Raw genomic sequence first — 20,139 nt, forward strand, 5'->3', positions numbered from 1 at the left:
ATCAGCCCTGAATCCATCGTGTCAGGATCATGAACTTACAAGAGTGGGGAACCAATAACTACAATAATCTGCAGTAGAGTGTATATGAGGAAGCAAAGCTTCAGAAGTTTCCCAATATTGACCTTTTGGCAGCAGCTGACACAAAGATGTGTTTTACGGTCCCACCGATATTTTGTCAGCTTCTGCGAATGATATGCAGTCTCTCTGGGGGTTTGTACTCACCAATGCTTTGTCCATCATCCCAAAACAACTGACCTCCAGCCTTCCCATCATTATCCAAAGCAACAGTCAATCCCATAAAATTTTTTCGACTATAAAAAAAAAGTCATTATTTTTTACTTGCTTATAGGTTGTAAGAACAAAGAATATCTGCTGAAAACATTTATCATCCAGAAACAAAACTCAATGTATTAAAGCTCATAAAATGACAAAAATAGAGTGAGGTAAAATATAAAAGTCGGCAAAACATTTAAAGTTCAATAAAGCATCTATCAACTTCAATTTTTAATATTCAAATATGCATACTTTCCAACACACCCACTGCAATAGTACAATAATGTGATGTGACATCGATTTCTTAGTAACAAAATCCCAGAAAACAGCTTTCAGGTGCCAGGGAATAAAACTCAAACTATTTAGAATGCCATTCACATGAGCTAACTCAACTGTTTCAATTTAACCTATCCAACTATTTTTTTTTTTACCTTTATTTCTTTAACCCATCTAGAATCTCTCCTTGTCTTCACACAGACAAATCCTATTTATGATTGAAGAGCCATCTCAGAGGGCTGTTTCAAGAAAATCATGTTTTTTTTTTTTTTTATCAAAGGCAAAAAGTAGACTGCCCTTTTGTGTGTCTGTGTGTGTGTGTGTGTGTGTGTGTGTCTGTGTGTGTGTGTCTGTCTGTGTGTTTTAATATGCTTCTTGGCATGTTTTTTTAATGACGTGTGTGTGTGTATGTGTGTGTGTGTCTGTGTGTCTGTCTGTCTGTGTGTTTTAATATGCTTCTTGGCATGTTTTCTTAATGACGTGTGTGTGTGTGTGTGTGTGTGTGTGTGTTTTGTGAAATCTCTTTTTGAGTTCACCAATGTAAACCTAGAAATGGGTACTAAATTCCTGTGTATCCACTGTGGGTGAAGGTGCTCTTTGATATTTGCATTTTCTATAATGTGGGGAAGAAAATAGGTTTGTATTCTCAAGAGAATTTTCACTACAGAAAACTGTGCTCTCAACACAAGTACACAAGTAAAAGATAACCCAAGGATTGAATTCATGAACTTGCCTTCTAAATCCTATCAGAAGGTACCCATAAATTCTAGCCAGTGAAATTCCTCTGCAATTTGGTTTCTACAGGATTTGATTATGTCTCCATATACCCTGATAAAGAGCCAAGTCATCAAACACTGCTTCCTCATACCTGTAGTAAGTGTTCATGCCAGGCTCTTGCCAAGGCAGGATGTAGCCTCCTCTGATATGAAGGTTGATGTGGTCCAGAGGAGCCGGCAGTGTTATCCACTCACCTGCTGAATTGTTGCCAGATCCCTAAAAGGAAGCATATAGATAAGAAATGATGAAAGGTCAATCAATTAAATGAGTTATATATTTTACTAGAAATTCTTTCTTACTAAGAGAGCATGTTGGAAGATCAACAAAGTACTGTAAACATGAGAAAAAAATCTATTTTCATTATTTCTTAAACCTTTGAAATCCTAATGTTTTCTGCATATGTTTAGAAAAGGTGTAAGGTAGATAATGGGAGATCTAGGGTTCACATGTTTCCTATGTCTTTATTTAGATCCCCATTTATATAGCTCTGACTATGGCTAGAAAGACTGGAAATTATTCCTTTCTGGTTTGAGAAGTTAGGAAAAAAGTTTTAACCACCTCTCTAGCCTATACAACGCCATTTGGTTCTTCCTAAAAACAATTCAACTCACCGTGCTATGGTCATACCAATGGGCTCTGGGGAAATAAGCCCTGGTCTCAAATGTGTTCTGAAACATAAAATCAGTGTCAGTGTATTACAATGAAAATCTAACCGAAAAGCAATATTGATCTTTAAAATACTTTTTATAGAATTAAAACTAAGATGAAACATTATTAGAGATGTCATGAGTTTGAAAAATCTTAATGAATATGCTCTGAAAATTCCTCTTTAAATATACAAAAAATTTTAATTAAATAAGTTATAAAATGATATTAGATCATAGAATTCAAAAATAAAAAAATCAGTTTTGAAAAGTAATATAAATGTCTTGAGGTTATATATCTCCTTTTGATGTTCTAAAAAGTTATTTGAAAAGAATAAGGAAAGCAAGACATGAAAATATATAAAATGCTTTTATGTCTAAAGATAGTGAGATGTCTCAGTGGGTAGAGACATTTTCCAGCAACCTGGAAAACTTGAGTTTGATCCCTGGAGGGCACCTGGTAGAAGGAGAAAACTGATTCCTGAAACTTGTCTTCTAATATCTGTACATGTGCACACACAGAGAAGTTCAATATATATATATACACATACACACACACACACACACACACACACACACACACACACATATATATATATATATATATATATATATATAATGTTTTTTTTCCTGTGGCTTTGGATCATGTGACTGGAAAGCATATGGCCTATGCTGAGAAACTCACACTTTCCAAAACAGGGCTGATCAGGATGGCTGGGCCCAGCATGAACTGGCGGTCTATATCCCATGTTGTATTGTCTTCTGTGAACCTGAAAAACCCAATATGATTAAGCTCATCCCTGTAACACAAACTGTTATTTACGAACGTGCCCAGACCCACTTCTTGAGGAGAGGCAACACTCACTCATGGAGAAGTGGCCGGATGACAGTGCTGCCCTCTGTGTGAGCTTTGTGCATCAGAGTATACAGATATGGCAACAGGGAGTATCTGGTCCTCAACACTTTCCTTGAGTACTCTTCAAAAGTTGAATTCCAGGCCACAGGGTCTTGTCTCTAAAGAGGGAGTGGGAATGTAACAACAGGTAAGATCTTCACTACATCCCAAGGATCTCAAAAGAGAATGGCTGGACACTTACTCCATGTGTAAGCCACATGTTACTTCTCTTGTCATTTCTAGCTTACTCCTCTCTGCTTCCTTGGCCACCTATAAAACTAATGTAAATACTGTTCCTCTTTTTCACCTATTCTGAGGTGACTAAGACAACTTTCTTAGTTAAGGGGATAACATTTGAAATGTAAATAGATAAAATAAATAATAATAATAAGACAATGTAGCTTTGCTCTGTGTGTGTGTGTGCATGTGTGTGTGTGTGTGTGTGTGTGTGTGTGTGAAGTCTTATAAAAAGGCCCCTAAGCAACACTGATTTATTTATTGTTTGAGTAAAATACCAACTCGATTTTTCTTTCAAACAAGGTAGCACATTATATTGTAGTTCAATGTAGGAGCTTGAAAATATTTTTTCTTGACAATTATGCCTGCAAGAAGTAAGGAAAAATATACTATTAAGATTTATTCATAACCTTGGAGTTCTGAACTTTGTGTATACCCAAAACATATCCATGGTGGTCAGGAAATAAGAATGACACACTTGTTATTAGCAGTCTTTATAGTCTCCACCCAGCAGTTACGTAGCAACAGCTAGATAGGCCTGGTTTACTATAAAAGGGGCTGTTTGGCCTCTCCTCCACTCTCTTACTTTCTTATTCTCTCTGAATACCTAACCCCTTCCCTCCCCTTCCCCCTCCCTCCTTTCTCTCCATGTGTTCCTGACCATCCTCTCCTCTTTCTCTCTTTTTACTTCTCTTCCTCCTCCTCCCTCTCTCTTCTTCTTCTTCTCCTTCTCCTTCTCCTTCTCCTTCTCCTTCTCCTTCTCCTTCTTTATTCTTATTCTTTTTCTTCTCCTCTCCCCTAGCTCTGTTTTTCTCTGCCTTTACTCCCTCTCATCCCTTCTAAACTCCACACCAGGCACTATAAAACATACCCTCTTTCTTTTTATAAAACACAAAACTTGTAAATTTGAAATCAGCTGTGATTTGATTTTTGTATAATACATATGCAGCATGAACAATGGCTGCCTCACCCTTGTTCCAGCTGTGTTGTGGTTCCTGGAAAATGGATAAAAGGCTCCCAGTTGCATCCAGCGGATGCACATCTCATACTCAGCATCTCCAAAGAACCCACAAATGTCTGCTCCTGTCTAAAAGGAATCAAAATCAGAATATCCACTAGGCATTCTTTCAAGACAGACACACATACACTGAAATCCCAATGAGGTGCAATGGTCCCATTATGACTTACATAAGGTATTCCAAAGAGACTGAACTCCATCATGCCTGCAATGAAATAAAATGGCCATGTTAAATGAAGACAGATTTTGGGTATGAGAGAGAAAGTTCAACCTGAGTTTTTCTTTACTTCATTAACAGCTCTGGGCAGTTCCTGATGAACACCCTGTGACAGAGCATTCAAGTTCAATTGCCTTTACTGCCAAACTAAACATACAAGGCATATTCAAATCATACACAGGACAGTTCCACTCCCACCACCAGCAAAGGCCCCTGGGCACAGCCCACACACCAATGATGGATTTCCCCAGCTGGTCCCAGGCAGCTGTGTTGTCTCCCAGCCAGTGTCCTCCCCAGCGTCCAGAGGAGGGGAATGTGGAGCGGGTGATGACGATCCCTCTCTCTCCTGTCACCTCCTGCACAGCTCTGGTTGAGGAAACAAGGAGGTGGATTTGAAGATTACAGCCATGGAATTTCACTGCAGAGTATGCTGTGTGCATGAGGCATAAAGCAGTTGCACTAAGGGTCAGAGAAGTTTTTCCAGAAGTGAAGATAGGTGCCACAAGGAAGCTCCCAGCAGGGTGCAAGGGTCTCATTCTTGAAAGGCCCAATTAACTGGTTATGTAAAGGTCAGTGGAGTAAGTGGTAAAGCAAGTGTCTACAGAACAAATCCTATACTCCAGGAACACATGAATTCATTCCACGTCTATCATTACACAATCCCCTCTTTTTTTTTTTTTTTTTTTTTGCTCTTATTACTGTTAAGAAACCCATCACAGGAAGCTACCAAGGATCATTTAAAGAATAAGGAGATAGGCGCCTGGGATCCAAATGTAGAAAGTGGGAGTGGTTCTGGTGTTAAGGTCCTGTTCCCCAGTTAGTTCTACATGCTACATCTCAACAATGGCATATATGCTTCTGAGTATTATTAACATATTCTGTTAGAATTTCTTCTAGGCTCAACCTCACCCTTATCTGACAACAGCCAGCTCTGCCTGGCTTACTATAAAAGGGGCTGTTTTCCCTCCTCAATCTCTTACTCTCTTACTCTCTACCACTTTTCTCCCTGACCACTTCCCCTTCCCCCCTCTTCATGTATTCCTGGCCAGCCTCTTCCATTTTCTTCTTCCTCTTCTTCTTCTTCTTCTTCTTCTTCTTCTTCTTCTTCTTCTTCTTCTTCTTCTTCTTCTTCTTCTTCTTCTTCTTCTTCTTCTTTCTCTCTCTCTCTCTCTCTCTCTCTCTCTCTCTCTCTCTCTCTCTCTCCCCCCCTCTCTCTCTCTTCTCCTTTCCCATCTCCACTTCCCATGCCCTATGTAAACTCCGTTCCATATTATATCCATAAGATGGCTGGGACCTCAGGGGGAAAGGATGCCCCAGCAATGGGCCTGCAGAGGCACTCCCCCTCACCTCACCATACCTGGCTCTACCAATACACACCCTGGCTTTTTCTTTCATTTTTTATAAAATACAACACTGTTATATGTCGAAAAGCAGAGTATGCTTTGCACACACAGAAAAACATGTAAAATATCTTTAGACAGTTATATAAATATGGTTTTTATATAGGTACCCATAGTCGGGTTTAAAAAAAACTGCATGAAAGAAAAATCAGTGAAACAAAGAAGGACTCTAGTATGTTTTTAACATAAATGTTTGCTAAAGACAGCATCAGATAAGTGGACAGAGATGAATGCTTCCTTATTGAAAGCTAACACTCAGATGCTGAAAGGAGGAAATATTTTCACAAAAAAAATAAAAGTTCATATGCACATCATGGCATATGCATGACTGTATTCTCTGTCTCTCTCTCTGTCTCTGTCTGTCTGTCTGTCTGTCTCTCTCTCTCTCTCTCTCTCTCTCACACACACACACACACACACGCACACATGCACACACACACACACACACACCAATTAATTTAATTTAAAAAAAAACAAGTAAAACATGATTCTTGCCTTTAGTAGAGGGTATGCAGGAGAGAGTCACCAAGCTATGTGTCATTCTATAAGGAAAACAGGTAAGAGAATGGAGTGGATAGAAGAGATGGGTCAGTCTAAAACGTTTTCATGAAAGGAGTAGATTTAATCTGGGCTTACTGTATTTTCTTAGAGGTCATTCCAGGCAAAGTCAGGATAGTAAGCATGAATGGCTAATAATGCAGGAAGCATCAAAGTATATTGGAAGCATGGAAGTTTAAAAGTATAGTTTTTTAACTTATTAAAGGACGATGTGTATATATACATATTCATACATGGATTTGACAGTTTGAGGCGGCTGTGGGTCTGAGTCAGCAGGAGCACTTCGTACTCACAAAATGGTAAAAAGAAGACATTCTGCTAAGTGCTCACAGCACTCCAAGCATTTCTGGGTTCATTTTGTCGTGTAATGGCAATGATAACCCAGGAGATGCTGAGGTCTTGGCTAACTAGGAAATGGCATTAAGACTATGTCCCACCAATCTAAAACCAAGGGCCAAATTCTATAGCAATACAACAAACAAATGGCAAGGAAACAAAAGCAATTCATAGAGGAAGAAGTTTCCCTGAAAGATCATTTGTACATTGTCCTTCCCCTAGGGAGGAGATGGAGTGACTGAGATGTATGTCAGATGAGGTTTCCCTGAGGAGAGAAACAGGGTTGGCAAGGAGAAGTTTCAGAAAGAAACTAAAGCAAAGATCCCATGAAGGTCTTCTGTGTGTTGCAGTCTGAGTTCTTCAAATCCCCTCTCTGATAAGAGAAAACCCTGCCTTTCTAAGACCCCTCAACTGTTGCTTCTGTGAAGTTCTCCTGGATTGGTTCAGTTGGCCACTTTTCATCTTGCATGCTTGGTTCTTGCAGAGGAGGGGCTCCTTAACAGATTACCTCTTACTCTTTCTCATATAGTATGAGGTAAGATTACACTGGAGGATATAAAACACCTGGTTTCTTATTTCCTAGGAAGAGCTGGTTGTTTTCATCAAAAATCGGTTTTTGCTTGGTCAGAGTGCAAGAAACATTAAATGCTTTTCTATAGAACACTGTAAACTTGGAGTTTAAGATAAGGAATTCAACTTCCTGACCTTGTAAAACCTTTATGCAACGCACACCAGTGAGAATGGCTAAGATCAAAAACTCAGGTGACAGTAGATGCTGGCCAGGATGTGGAGAAAGAGGAACACTCCTCCATTGTTGGTAGGATAGTAAGCTGGTACAACCACTCTAGAAATCAGTCTGTCGGTTCCTCAGAAAATTGGACATAGTATTACCTGAGGACCCAGCTATAGCACTCCTGGGCATATACCCAGAAGATACTCCAACATATAACAAGGACATATGTTCCACTATGTTTATGGCAGCCTTGTTTATAATAGCCAGAAGCTGGAAAGAACCCAGATGCCCTTCAACAGAGGAATGGATACAGAAAATGTGGTACATTAACACAATGGAGTATTACTCAGCTGTTAAAAACAATGAATTCATGAAATTCTTAGGCAAATGGATGGAACTAGAAAATATCATCCTGAGTGAGGTAACCCAGTCACAAAAGAACACACATGGTATTTACTCACTGATAAGTGGATATTAGCCCAAAAGCTTAGAATACCCAAGATACAATTCACAGACCACATGAAGCTCAAGAAGAAGGAAGACTAAAGTGTGAGTGCTTTTGTCCTTCTTAGAAGGGGGAACAAATTACTCATAGGAGCAAATATGGAAATAAAGTGTGGAGCAGAGACTGAAGGAAAGGCCATCCAGAGACTGCTCCACCTAGGGATCCATCTCATATACAGTCACCAAACCTAGACACTATTGTGGATGCCAAAAAGAGCATGCTGACAGGAGCCTGATATAGCTGTCTCCTGAGAGGCTATGCCAGAGCCTGACAAATACAGAGGTAGATGCTCACAGCCAACCATTGCACTCAGCACAGGGTCCCCAATGGAGGAGTTACAGAAAGGACTGAAGGAGCTGAAGGGGAATGCAACCCCATATCAACCAGACCCCCCAGAGCTCCCAGAGACTAAACCACCAACCAGAAAACACACGTGGGGAGAACCCATGGCTCCAGCTGCATATGTAGCAGAGGATGGCCTTGTTGGATATCAGTGGGGGAGAGGCCCTTGATCCTGTGAAGGCTTGATGCCCTGGTGAAGGGGGAATTCAAGGATAGGAAGGTGGGACTGTGTGGGTTCTGTGGAGGAACACCCTCATAGAAGCAGGAGGAGGGGGATGGTATAGGGGAGTTCTGGGGGTGAAAACCAGGAAAGGGGATAACATTTGAAGTGTAAATAAAAAGAACTGTCCAAGAAAAATAGAAAAAAATAAAAAAAAAACCTTTATGCAAAAGTTTAACACACCCCCCCCCCAGTAAAACTTTTGTTGACACAAAGACTCCACTGCATTCTTGGAAATTAATGACAAGATAGACCACCTCTTTCCTTCATTTCCTATGGGCTACATTTTTTTTTAATTGGCCAATCATGAAAGACTGAGGTTCAACAGTACCCAATGAGGGAAATCATAGCCAACACCTGAATCAGAATAAAAAACCAAGTGTACTTTCTGCCTGTCAGTTCCAAAGGAAACTCCAATTTCTCAAACTCCAAATGGCAGTCCAGCTGTCCAGAAACGAATTCAACATGGACCTTAGAAAGATTTCTGGCAGTTAGATAAAAGCCAGAATTTCTTAGGAACTGTGAAACTGGTTCCCTTCTACCAAGAGCAGTCATTTCCTTTCTGGTAAAGGGACAAAGGGACATATAGCTCCCCCATTAACAAACACCTGTGGTGCCTCTCAGCATATCAATGCTAGCCCCCAGACTCCCTCTGCCCCCCTCACACATGTGTTATGTATTTCAACCCCCCATGCCTGTCTCCTGCTCTCCTGCAGTGACTCATCTCTCTTGTAACCAAGCTTTTCTCACTCCTCTCTCACCTTCTCACCTCTCAGGTTATGTCCTGTTACCTCCACTATTCTCCCTCACCTCTCTAGTCTAGGTCATATCCAATCTGCTTTTCTGTCTGCTGCTCTGTACTCTTCCAGATGCCTCTGGTTGTTCTCTCTCATATTTACAAACAAACAAACAAACAAGAGCATCCCTTCTCTTAACCACATTATGGAGCAGCCACCCCAAGTATAGCCTCTGGGTCAAGAGTAAAGTTATACACCATCAATAGGACAAAACAGCAACCAACAGATTGGGAAAAGATCATTACCAATCCTACATCTGATACAGGGCTAATATCCAATAAATACAAAGAACTCAAGAAATTAGACTCCAGATAATCAAATAACCCTATTAAAAATTGGGTACAGAGCTAAGCAAGAAATTCTCACCTGAGGAAACTCGAATGGCCAAGAAGAACCTTAAGAAATGTTGAACATTCTTAGTCATCAGGGAAATGCAAATCAAAACAACCCTGAGATACCACCTCACACAAGTCAGAATGGCTAAGATCAAAAACTCAGGTGACAGCAGATGCTGGCCAGGATGTGGAGAAAGAGGAACACTCCTTCATTGTTGGTGTGATTGCAAGCTGGTACAACCACTCTGGAAATCAGTCTGGTGGTTCCTCAGAAAATTGTACATAGCATTACCTGAGGACCCAGCTATACCACTCTTGGGCATATACCCAGAAGATGCTCCAAATATATAACAAGGACATATGCTCCACTATGTTCATAGCAGCCATATTTATAATAGCCAGAAGCTGGAAAGAACCCAGATATCCTCCAACAAAGGAATGGATACAAAAAAATGTGGTACATTTACACAATGGAGTACTACTCAGCTATTAAAAACAATGAATTCATGAAATTCTTAGGCAAATGGATGGAACTAGAAAATATTTTCCTGAGTGAGGTAACCCAATCACAAAAGAACACACATGGTATTTACTCACTGATAAGTGGATATTAGCCCAAAAGCTTGAAATAGTCAAGATTCAACTCACAGACCACAAGAAGCTTATGAAGAAAGAAGACAAAGTGTGGGTGCCTAGGTCCTTCTTAGAAGAAGTAACAAGATACTCAAGGGAGCAAATATGAAGATGAAGTGTGGGACAGAAACTGAAGGAGGGGCCATCTGGAGACCACTCCACCTAGGTATCCATCCCAGGTGCAGTCACCAAAAGTGTGGATGTCAGAAAGTGCATGCTGACAAGAGCCTGATATAGCTGTCTCCTTAGAGGTCTGCCAGAGTCTGACATATTTAGAGGCAGATGCTCACAGCTAACCATAGAACTGATCATGGTATTCTCAATGGAGAAGTTATAGAGAAGACTGAAGGAGCTGAAAGGGTTAGCGGCCCCATGAGGAGAGCAACAATACCAACCAACCAGAGCTCCCCAGGGTCTAAACCACCAGCCTGGGAGCACATAGGGAAGGATCCATGACTCCATCTGTATATGTAGGGGAGGATGGCCTTGTTGGGCATAGGTGGGAGAGGAGATCCTTGGTCCCATGAAGGCTGGACACCGAGTGGGGGGTGAATTCGAGGGTGTGGAGGTGAGAGTGGGGGGGGGTTAGGTTGGGGCACATCCTTATAGAAGCAAGAGGAAGGGGCATGGAATAGGGGGCTCCTGGGGGGATGGTGTAAGGGGATAAAGTCTGAAATGTAAATATAATATCCAGTTCAAAAATAAATTAAAAAGAAGCTAAAAAAAAAAGGAATAAAGTTATGCCATGTCCAAATGCTTCAGTTGAAGGGTTAGTGTGGTGTTTCTTTTTGACCCCGAACTTTATATCTGACAAGTGGAAAGTAGACCCATGTAAACAGGGTGACATCATGAAAGAGCAGCTGAAAAATAAAAAAGAGTAGAAAAATGAACAAGAGTGTTGCTAGAAAACATGGTATCAGTTAGTGTGCATCTCCTTGCCTGTGGATAGCTCATGGCAAATACCCTAAATTCCTCTAAGTCCAAGAAATAGGAAGAAACGACAGAGGACATGGAGACACTGAATGAAAATGATCGTAGGAGTGGAAAATACCTCTCAATCCTGTAAAACAAAAACCTGAACAATCCGGATTATGGCTCTGGGAGGTAGGATTATGCTGTCATTGTTGCACTTAAAGCTCAGGGGAGTTTTCTACACAAAAGAAGATCTTAATGACTTTTTTTTTTATTTTGATAAGAGAATGTTTACAGAAAAGTCTGCCTTAAACAACAGTCAAAAAGTGAAAGAGGGTATCTGTCAGCTTTTTTTCCAAATAAAATAAATATGTAGGCAGAACAGATGAAAGAAACCATTTCAGAACTCAGAAGCCACCAGTCAATAAAATACCAAAAATCATCTTCCCAAGAAAAACTATTAAATCTTTTCCAGACAGTGAGGCTTGTAGTCCTCTCTCTTAAGACTACTCCCACCTCAGACCATTCCTCAGTACCCCCACAGAAACCCAAAGCCAGCAGTTGTTAATCTCACAGGGCAAGAATAAGACCACTACCAAAATTTTGAGTTAAATTTGGAGCAAGCTTTAATTAAATACTGGCCAGGATAATAGGCTTTGGCCAGGTCCACTTTACATTCCCTCCAAAATGGCCACCAGCTATGTTGTTCAGATGCTTATGAAGCAAACTCACAAGATTATCTACTTGCATCCAATGGTGGCAAGCATATATCCTGACATATTTCCTGCCTACCTACCTCCTGCCTAAGTGAGATCAATCACCTCCAGTGTTGTTGGATCAACCAAATATTTTTAGGGACATGAGAACAGGTGGCTTATATCTAATATGAACAACAGCCTTCAGCATCTCAGGGAGTAGACATCCATGGGCGATGGGCTCACAGTTTGGAGGCATTTTTATTTTATAGATCTCTTAGACACAGCAATTAAAACTTCAAATAACTTTGGTCTTCACATAAATTCACAGTAAACTAGGACATCTGAACTCCTTTTCAGTTTTGTTAAAATTATTTTTCTCTAAGCCATTAAATAGTCTATTCTAACTTAGTTCTCCAGATAATGTCTATTTGGAGGGCTGCTTGTCTATGTGCAAACCACAGATCAGGACCAAGAAAAAATCCCCACCTGTAGAGAATTAGTTTCCAAAACTTCATCACTGTGCTGGAAACATCATGGGTGCTAAGGATGTGATTTCACTCGGGGCAAAAGATTTGGCTCAGATTTTAAAAGTAATTCCTAGAGGATTAGAACCATAGTAACCTTTGCAAAAGGAAATCATATTCCGGGGCGTCTTAAACACTGAGCATGCCCAGGCTTCAGTACATTCCCAGAGAAGAGCCATGAACAAAGTCCCAGAAGCTTTGTTAAAGTGCAGACAGAAGCCAGAAAAGAAGGTAAGGTCTCCTAAATTTGCATTCACTTCACCTTGGCAAAAGTAAAGAACTTAGAGACCAGGCATTCAGTATAGCTGAAGCAGGCATAAGACAGGCAACTCCCATACTCTAGGCCTTTGGACTGACTTTTCTTAGAGTGTTCTTTAAAAACAACAAAAACAAAAACTGACATTAAGAATTCTTTTTCTGCCCCTTTGAGACGTAAATCGTCTTTTAAAAGCTGATGCTGTGAGATTTAGAATCAGGAATGTCTTCCCCAAGACCAGAACAGTATCTATTTGAAAGGCAATCACTAGGGAAGGTAGTGGGCCTCACCCCCTCAGACTCTAAAGGGAATGAGAGGGCAGCCTTCAAAAAAGCTACAAAGACCAGAAAAAGTACTTCTTCCTTAAAGCTAGGCTAATTAGCAAACACAGGTCACACACACACACACACACACACACACACACACACACACACACCTTATCCCCACCCAGCTCTCAAACCCTCCCCAGATCTTTGTTTCAATGTTCATACTAGAATTTGGTCTTTTCTGTTGCAGGATCTTTCAATCAATCTTTCCCTTTTTTCATCACCTTTGCTAAGTGAGAATTTAATTGAGAAACTCTCTGACCAGTGATTGATTTTACTAGCCTGTAGATATCTAAAGAAGAGGGGTGGCGGGAGTATGATGAGACAGAAGAAAAAAAGGGAAAAGAATGGGAGGGGAAGGCGGGAAACTAATGGCTGCAGAGAAAAGTTGCTATTCAATTAAGAACAAAAACAACAGCTCACTCTATGGATAGCGGAAGAGATATTACATATCACTGAAAATGTTCAATTTTCAAAACTAACAGTAACAACAAAAAAAACCCTCAAAAATGAAAACAAAAATGTATTATACACCAAAAAAAATCTAGTCAATAGAAATGTTGCAGAAGGGACTCAGTAGGGAAGGGGATTAAACAAGATACTATAAATATGTTCAATAAAAACTAAAAGAACATCAAAGGTAGACTCTGATGTGGATATCAGGAAGTGCATGCTGACAGGTGCCTGAAGCTGTCTCCTTTGAGGTCTGCCAGATTCTGACATATTCAGAGGCAGATGCTCACAGCTAACCATTGAACTGATCATTGGATTCCCAATGGAGGAGTTAGAGAAAGAAGGAACTGAAAGGGTTAGCGGCCCCATAAGGAGAGCAACAATACCAACCAACCAGAGCTCCCCAGAGTCTAAACCACCAGCCTGGGAGCACATAGGGAGGGACCCATGACTCCATCTGTATATGTAGGGGGGGATGGCCTTGTCGGGCATAGGTGGGAGAGGAGATCCTTGGTCCCATGAAGGCTGGACACCAAGTGGGGGGGGTGGGGAATGTGAGGGTGTGGAGGTGGGAGTGGGGGGTAGGTAAGGGCATATCCTCATAGAAGCATGAGGAGGGGGAAATGGGATAGGAGGTTCCTGGGTGGTGGGGGGAATGGAGTAAGGGGATAAAATCTGAAATGTAAATATAATATCCAATTTTTAAAAAGAGAGAAAAAAAGAAAAAACTAAAACAAAGCATGTCTTATTAAAGTAAAAATATGATCCGTTCTATTATTAAATGAATAACGAGGCAGGATGGAAAATGAGGAACTTAGACGGACAGTGGAAGGGAAAGAACTTAGATGAAAGTAAAGACTTCCAGATCAATTAATAAAATTTGCTATTATAGTGGCCTCTATCAAGAAAATATTCCTTTTATATAGAGGTATTTTAAATAAGAATATAACATAGCAATGAGCCATGTTAACACATTAACTTCTGAATACCTAATTGTTTCCCCTTATGTGAACCTGAAATATCTAGGAATCTCACAAACAAGATTATAAACTATGCTTACAGTGAAAATATATCCTAATTCTCTGTGCCAGTCTTTATCTTTGCCAACAGTAACAAAAGCATACTCACTCATAGGTGGGTCTAGTCTGGGACCACCCATATAAGCTGTGTACATTATAGTGCTGCACCCGGGAGCCATCTGGAAGGATCTGCTCACTCTCCATGCACAGAGTCTTGCTGCTCAGGCCCACATTCCTGGCTTCCAAATCTGAGGAGGAAATAATGAGTTATTTCCTACACATCTTGATTTATATGTTCGCATGTCTATTATAACAGGTCTAAATTGAATGAGTTTTTTAATGTAGAAAAGCAACATCCTGTGATTTCATAATTAATTAAGGCTAAAAAGAACATGTAGGCTGGATGAAGTATCCTCTTACTTTAATTCAAACTTAATGTGCCAGCTCAGTCTACCATGACAAACTCCTTTGATGTTAACTCTTTTTCTTCCACTAGATGGTGATGTTCTCAAGGGAATAAATAGATCTTGCTCAAATCAATTCTGTATTGATGTGTCTAAATCTTTCTGGCTTGTCAGCATTTGCCTAATAAATATAGAGGAAGAAGTGGATGGATGAATAAATGGATGGATAGATAGATAGATAGATAGATAGATAGATAGATAGATAGATAGATAGATACATGACCAATAAGATAGACATTAAGAACTCTGGATTCTAGTTGCAGATAGAGTGCTTTTAAGAACTTTATTCCTCGAGCTTCTTTGTGACTCAGTATATTGAGATGTCTTGGACCAAAGCCTTTTACTCCTTATTCTGGTACAGTGAGCACCAAAAAGAATGTTAAAGTGTCAGGACATAGGTAGAGAGTTTAGGAACTAAACTAATGAGAAAACCCTTCATGTTGGGGCAAGTGGGTTTATATGCATAGAGGGGTATATTTAAAACATGGGCAATAAATTTGTAGCCATCCATACAATCAAGTATATTGCTCAGTTTCTTTTATAACACATCATGTCATTGTTTTTGTATCTAATTACTAACTTACTAAATTGCATATATTCAAAGTTATTCTATTTGTGGATTTTATGTCATGGTGAAAGAATGTTTGCTCTTCCCCTTTCCCATCCAAAAAGTTGTGGCTTTATATAAGACTACAAAGAAAGAGAATCTTAAGCAGGAAAGAAATCATACCTGGCATATAGGGTGGTTTATTGAGAATTTCATTGCGGCAGCCCCAGACAGCTCCATCCACAAAGTTTGAAGGCTCATTCATATCCTGAAGCAAGTAGACAAAGAAACATTCTGTCATATAAGGGGCAGCATATCATTTCTAAATATAACACTAACCTCAAAGAAATGACTAGATTGTGTAATCCTGGTTTTTAACCTTGTCATGGATTAAACTGAAATTAAAAAAACCCACATCAGCTTAGTGGAGTAGAGCAGTAAATTTTCCAGTATACTTTTTCAATCCTAGGGAGGTTATGTCCTAGCAAAAACATTGAGATAACATTGGACCCTGAACTTAATGAAATATCTTAATTTATACTCCTACTCAACAGGCCTGCTTTTATTTTTCTATTCATAAACTACTTACTTTGTCTCTATAGCCAGTGGCTATTATAATCTTCCTCTGCCTTTTCTTATAGCCCTAGGCTTGCTATGATTCTGCTACTGGCATAGGCTGGAAAATACTCTAAGTAGTTGTAATAACTCAGAAGCAATGTTTGAAATGAAACCTTTCATTGAGGAATGTATAGTTCAGTTGCAAGGAGTAGAAGCCCTGAGGGAGTGTTCATTGTCTGTCAATAGAATAAAAATAAAATCAGTCTATCTTAAAGAAGAATATAGGCAATGATAACATTTGCGACTAACTATGCATTGTTTTGGGTTACCCAACAACAGTTTCCTTTCTTCTAGAACAGTAGTTTACAACCTGGGGTTTGAACAATCCTTTCCCAGGGGTCACCTAAGACCATTGGAAAACATGAATTATTTTTATTTTAATTCATAGCAGTAGCAAGATTATAGTTATAAAGTAGCTGTGAAAATAATTTTATGGTTTGGGCCACCACAGCATGAGGAACTGTATTAAAGGGTCACAGCATTAGGAAGGTTAAGAACCACTGTGTTAGAGCAAAAATCTCATAATTCTCTTCTTCAAACCTGCTTACATTTCTTTACTTTCTGACTTATCTGTTTGAATTAATTTGTGTTCTTCCACAAGTTTACAGTATGCTTGTCTGTCCTGAAAGTTCAGTAGCCAGTGAGGCCACAAAGCAGCCACAGGGCTCAAGTTTCTCTTTGTGCAACTGTGAGCTTCTTTTACTCTGATCTAGCATCTAATAGCACCTCAGATCTGGCTTAGAATTTGCTTAGGATTTCAGGAGTGTAGATGTGGGAGGGGAAAGCATTACAGGAATGAATAAATTCCACCCCTAGAAAGATACAAATGGAGGAGCCCTCACAGACATCTCCCAGAGGCAACCCATCAATCCCCAAATTGATGCCTTGTCCATTCCCAGGTCTGCCCTGTCTTGCAGGATGCACTTGCAGGCTTTGGAGTGACTTTGTCCACTGGGAAGCAAAGTCAAGAGACTGACCAATTGGAAATAAAATATGCCACAATGTTCCTCCTTGTTGCCCATGCATTGGCATTCCTGTTGCCCATGTGTTAGCATCTCGAACAGCTGGCACACCTCCTCAGTGGACTCCTCTACCAGACATATCCCTGGGCAGGACCACAATAATTCTGCTACTCCTGGTCCAAAAAACTAAATTACCTTCCTTTCAGTTATCCAGTCCTAGCTCTGCTAGTTTGTAAAGAGCCTCCTTGAGTTCTGACTGCTTATGTGTTCAAAGAATTAAAGGTGCACTTACAATCCACAGTCCATCAAACTTCAAACTCTTCTGTGGCTCCCGAGGATTTGAATACAGCTCTTTTATCTCTTTCTTCCACCATTCAGCTGTGCTTGTACGCAGGAAATCAGGAAAAGCAACATAGGCCCTGTATAGCTGTAAGAGCAACACACTCTTTTATGGGAAAAATCTACCCCTATCCTGGAAGGAGAATACTTAAGACAAAAGAGGAAATGGGCAAGCATTTAGGCCTGTCCAGTCTCTGATCTAACATTAGTGTTTTTGCCTCTGTTGCTTCAGAGTTTAGAATGGACACAAAGATGGAGGGAGATGGGAGGAAGCCCTCTAAAAACACCTTTAAAGCATAGGACTTATATTAGGATTTGACATTAACCACGGACAATAGAAAACTAATAGTATCTAAACAGTTGAATTGTAAAGACGTCTGGGATTCTTTTAGATTGGCCAAACTAAAGAGGACCTGCCTGTTATCCCAGGAAAAAATGAACTGCATGGTAACTAAGTGTGTAGGCTTGATGGAAAAGAAGGCATAAAACCAAGGACTTTCCTTCTTTCAGCCTGAAAGCTTTTGGTCCTCAAGGAATTCATCAGCAAACATCTGATTGTAATAGTTTAGTACCTGGGAATATATTCTAGACTTTGGTTCATTATTTTCTAGCATCATTATATTTGAATCGCAAACTATTGAACATGTAAGTGATTCATGGGATTTCATGATAATTTTCTTTCTATATCCTTCCATTTTGGTTGGCTGTCAGGTCTTTCATTCAAGCCCTTCCTTCTGTTAAAACTGACCACAAGGCAAGCAGACTCAAGCTAAAGCTACTTAACCAAAAAGTGGAGGCTACTCATCCACTAAGAGAAAACACAAACATTCAGATGTTTAGTGTGATGTTAAAAAAAAAAAGAAATCTCTGTTCAACTTCACCTTAAGTTGAGTCTCATGGTCAAGGGTTCCATCCACATTTACGTTGGGCAACTCTGCCCACACCTAGACAAATAAGAAAAATCAAAACCTTTAAATCACTGAACACAGACCATGGGGTGTATTGCATGCAAAGCTCTAGAGGGAGGCAACTCTATACATGCCTCAACCTTTGTCATAAATTAAGCTGTAAAATCTGAATATACAGAATTCACCAGAGTGCCCTGAATTATTCCATACATTTTCATCTTTTAAATTTTGAACTCAAATAACTAACTTCATTTTAAGTGTATCTTCTGCACAATAATATTTCAAATGGCTACATGGCTCCTGTTTTATTTCATTTTTACCTATAAAAACTTTTCTTTACAAATAAATGTGAAATATGATGCTAAAGAAATGACTGATTGACATTTTGGCTTGCTTCCTGACCAAGGCTGGGCCCCTCATAAATTTCTGTCTCATCACATACTCCTCCATATAAACTTCTCAATCCTTTAAGCTTGTTCTCAATATTTTCAAGCTGTGTCAATACTTGCTGAGTAGTATATGTAGCATTAACAATCTGTAGTACTAATCAATTTTATTTGTAATTAGCAGTAATATATATATATATATATATATATATATATATATATATATATGGATAAATCACCAGAGTACATTTATTGAACACTTAATATCTAACCCTCTTCCAGTATCTATATATTCTGAGATTTCAACAGGAAATACTGTTGGTTTCCTTAGTGTTCAGAGAATTCTTACATAATTTGTATACAATATTTTTTGAGGGCAATGGTACTTCCTGTAACACAGTTAAATCAGTTACTAAGCACTTTCAAAGAGGACAGTTGTGACAGCGCATATGAGTTCCAATGTGTTTGGTGAGAAGTTAGCATTCAAAATGAAACCACATGCCTAGGGCAATAGACCAGAGTATGATAGATTTAGGAAAGGAATTTGAATCTAAGAGATTCCTGGGTTCCAGGAATCTGCATAAATTACCATTGATATCATCCATATGGGAATGAGGATTGAAGACAGGAAAAAATCAAAGCAACAAGATAAAGACTTAGGGTATTTTTTGTTTTAAGTATTATTGTTCAAAAGTGAACAATTATTTTAAATTTATGTGGTAGAGACACAGATCTCAGAGTCCTAATGAATTATTAATTTTGGTTTTAAACCAAAATTATTTTTTGGTTTTAAAAATGTTCATGTCAAATATTAATGGTGGGAATATCAGATTATTTGTAAGCAATGACCTTATCCCATATTTTAGAAAATTTCATCCATAACTTTGGGTCTAATGCTTGCTTGCTTTCTGCAGCATCAGAAAGATTGCTTCTTGTTTTGTAATGTGTTCATTACCCAGCATATACTTACGGAATTTATAGGAACATACAGTAAGGTGGAGAATATAGTTATCTTTCTCAAGTCTTACCTTGCCCCAGACAATGTCATTAGAATCAGGCCATTTGATGAATACATTGTTTTCCTGTCCTCGAGTGAATGTGAGATAGTGTGTCTCATTGCCAGAAATGGCCGGATCCTGTGGTAAGAGTTTTAAAAGAAAAATTATGAATGAAATATCTCCAAGAAACTTCCACACTGAAAACTGACAATTCATAGTGCAGAAAGAATTAGTCATCCAAGAAGTAATATTAAATATTGTTTTAAAAAAGTAGATGTCCATTACCAAAATGGACATTACATGCTACAGTACATTACCAAAACCAATGAAGTACACTGTTAAAGGTACCTAAAAGAAAATACATAATTCTTAATAACAATCTCTTTCAAAGAGAATAAAAATCTAGTCAATAAATGAAATTTCCTCTACTATAGAAAGTACCTATGCAGAGGTGTAGCTTATAAAATGGGGAGGAGATTTTCAGAAACTAAGAACATGACAAGAGTGATTTTTTTCCCAATCACACAGAGATC

General features: G+C 39.2%; 1 protein-coding gene across 1 annotated transcript in view; it reads right to left on the minus strand.

Annotated features, from left to right (window-relative positions):
- Positions 1 to 20,139, minus strand: part of Mgam2 (maltase-glucoamylase 2 (putative)) — an 84,551-nt gene that overhangs the window by 12,171 nt on the left and 52,241 nt on the right. The window contains exons 33-45 of the mRNA XM_076913484.1: positions 19,637 to 19,744; positions 18,196 to 18,258; positions 17,268 to 17,402; positions 15,579 to 15,663; positions 14,494 to 14,632; positions 4,570 to 4,703; positions 4,291 to 4,325; positions 4,073 to 4,189; positions 2,836 to 2,984; positions 2,656 to 2,740; positions 1,938 to 1,994; positions 1,418 to 1,542; positions 223 to 311 (exon numbers count right to left, since the gene is read on the minus strand). Coding sequence (XP_076769599.1) covers positions 223 to 311; positions 1,418 to 1,542; positions 1,938 to 1,994; positions 2,656 to 2,740; positions 2,836 to 2,984; positions 4,073 to 4,189; positions 4,291 to 4,325; positions 4,570 to 4,703; positions 14,494 to 14,632; positions 15,579 to 15,663; positions 17,268 to 17,402; positions 18,196 to 18,258; positions 19,637 to 19,744 — 1,321 coding nt within the window. The remainder of the gene's footprint in view (positions 1 to 222; positions 312 to 1,417; positions 1,543 to 1,937; positions 1,995 to 2,655; positions 2,741 to 2,835; positions 2,985 to 4,072; positions 4,190 to 4,290; positions 4,326 to 4,569; positions 4,704 to 14,493; positions 14,633 to 15,578; positions 15,664 to 17,267; positions 17,403 to 18,195; positions 18,259 to 19,636; positions 19,745 to 20,139) is intronic.

Source organism: Arvicanthis niloticus, chromosome 15 (genome assembly GCF_011762505.2).
Source record: "Arvicanthis niloticus isolate mArvNil1 chromosome 15, mArvNil1.pat.X, whole genome shotgun sequence".
In the NCBI taxonomy this organism is placed as follows: domain Eukaryota; kingdom Metazoa; phylum Chordata; class Mammalia; order Rodentia; family Muridae; genus Arvicanthis; species Arvicanthis niloticus.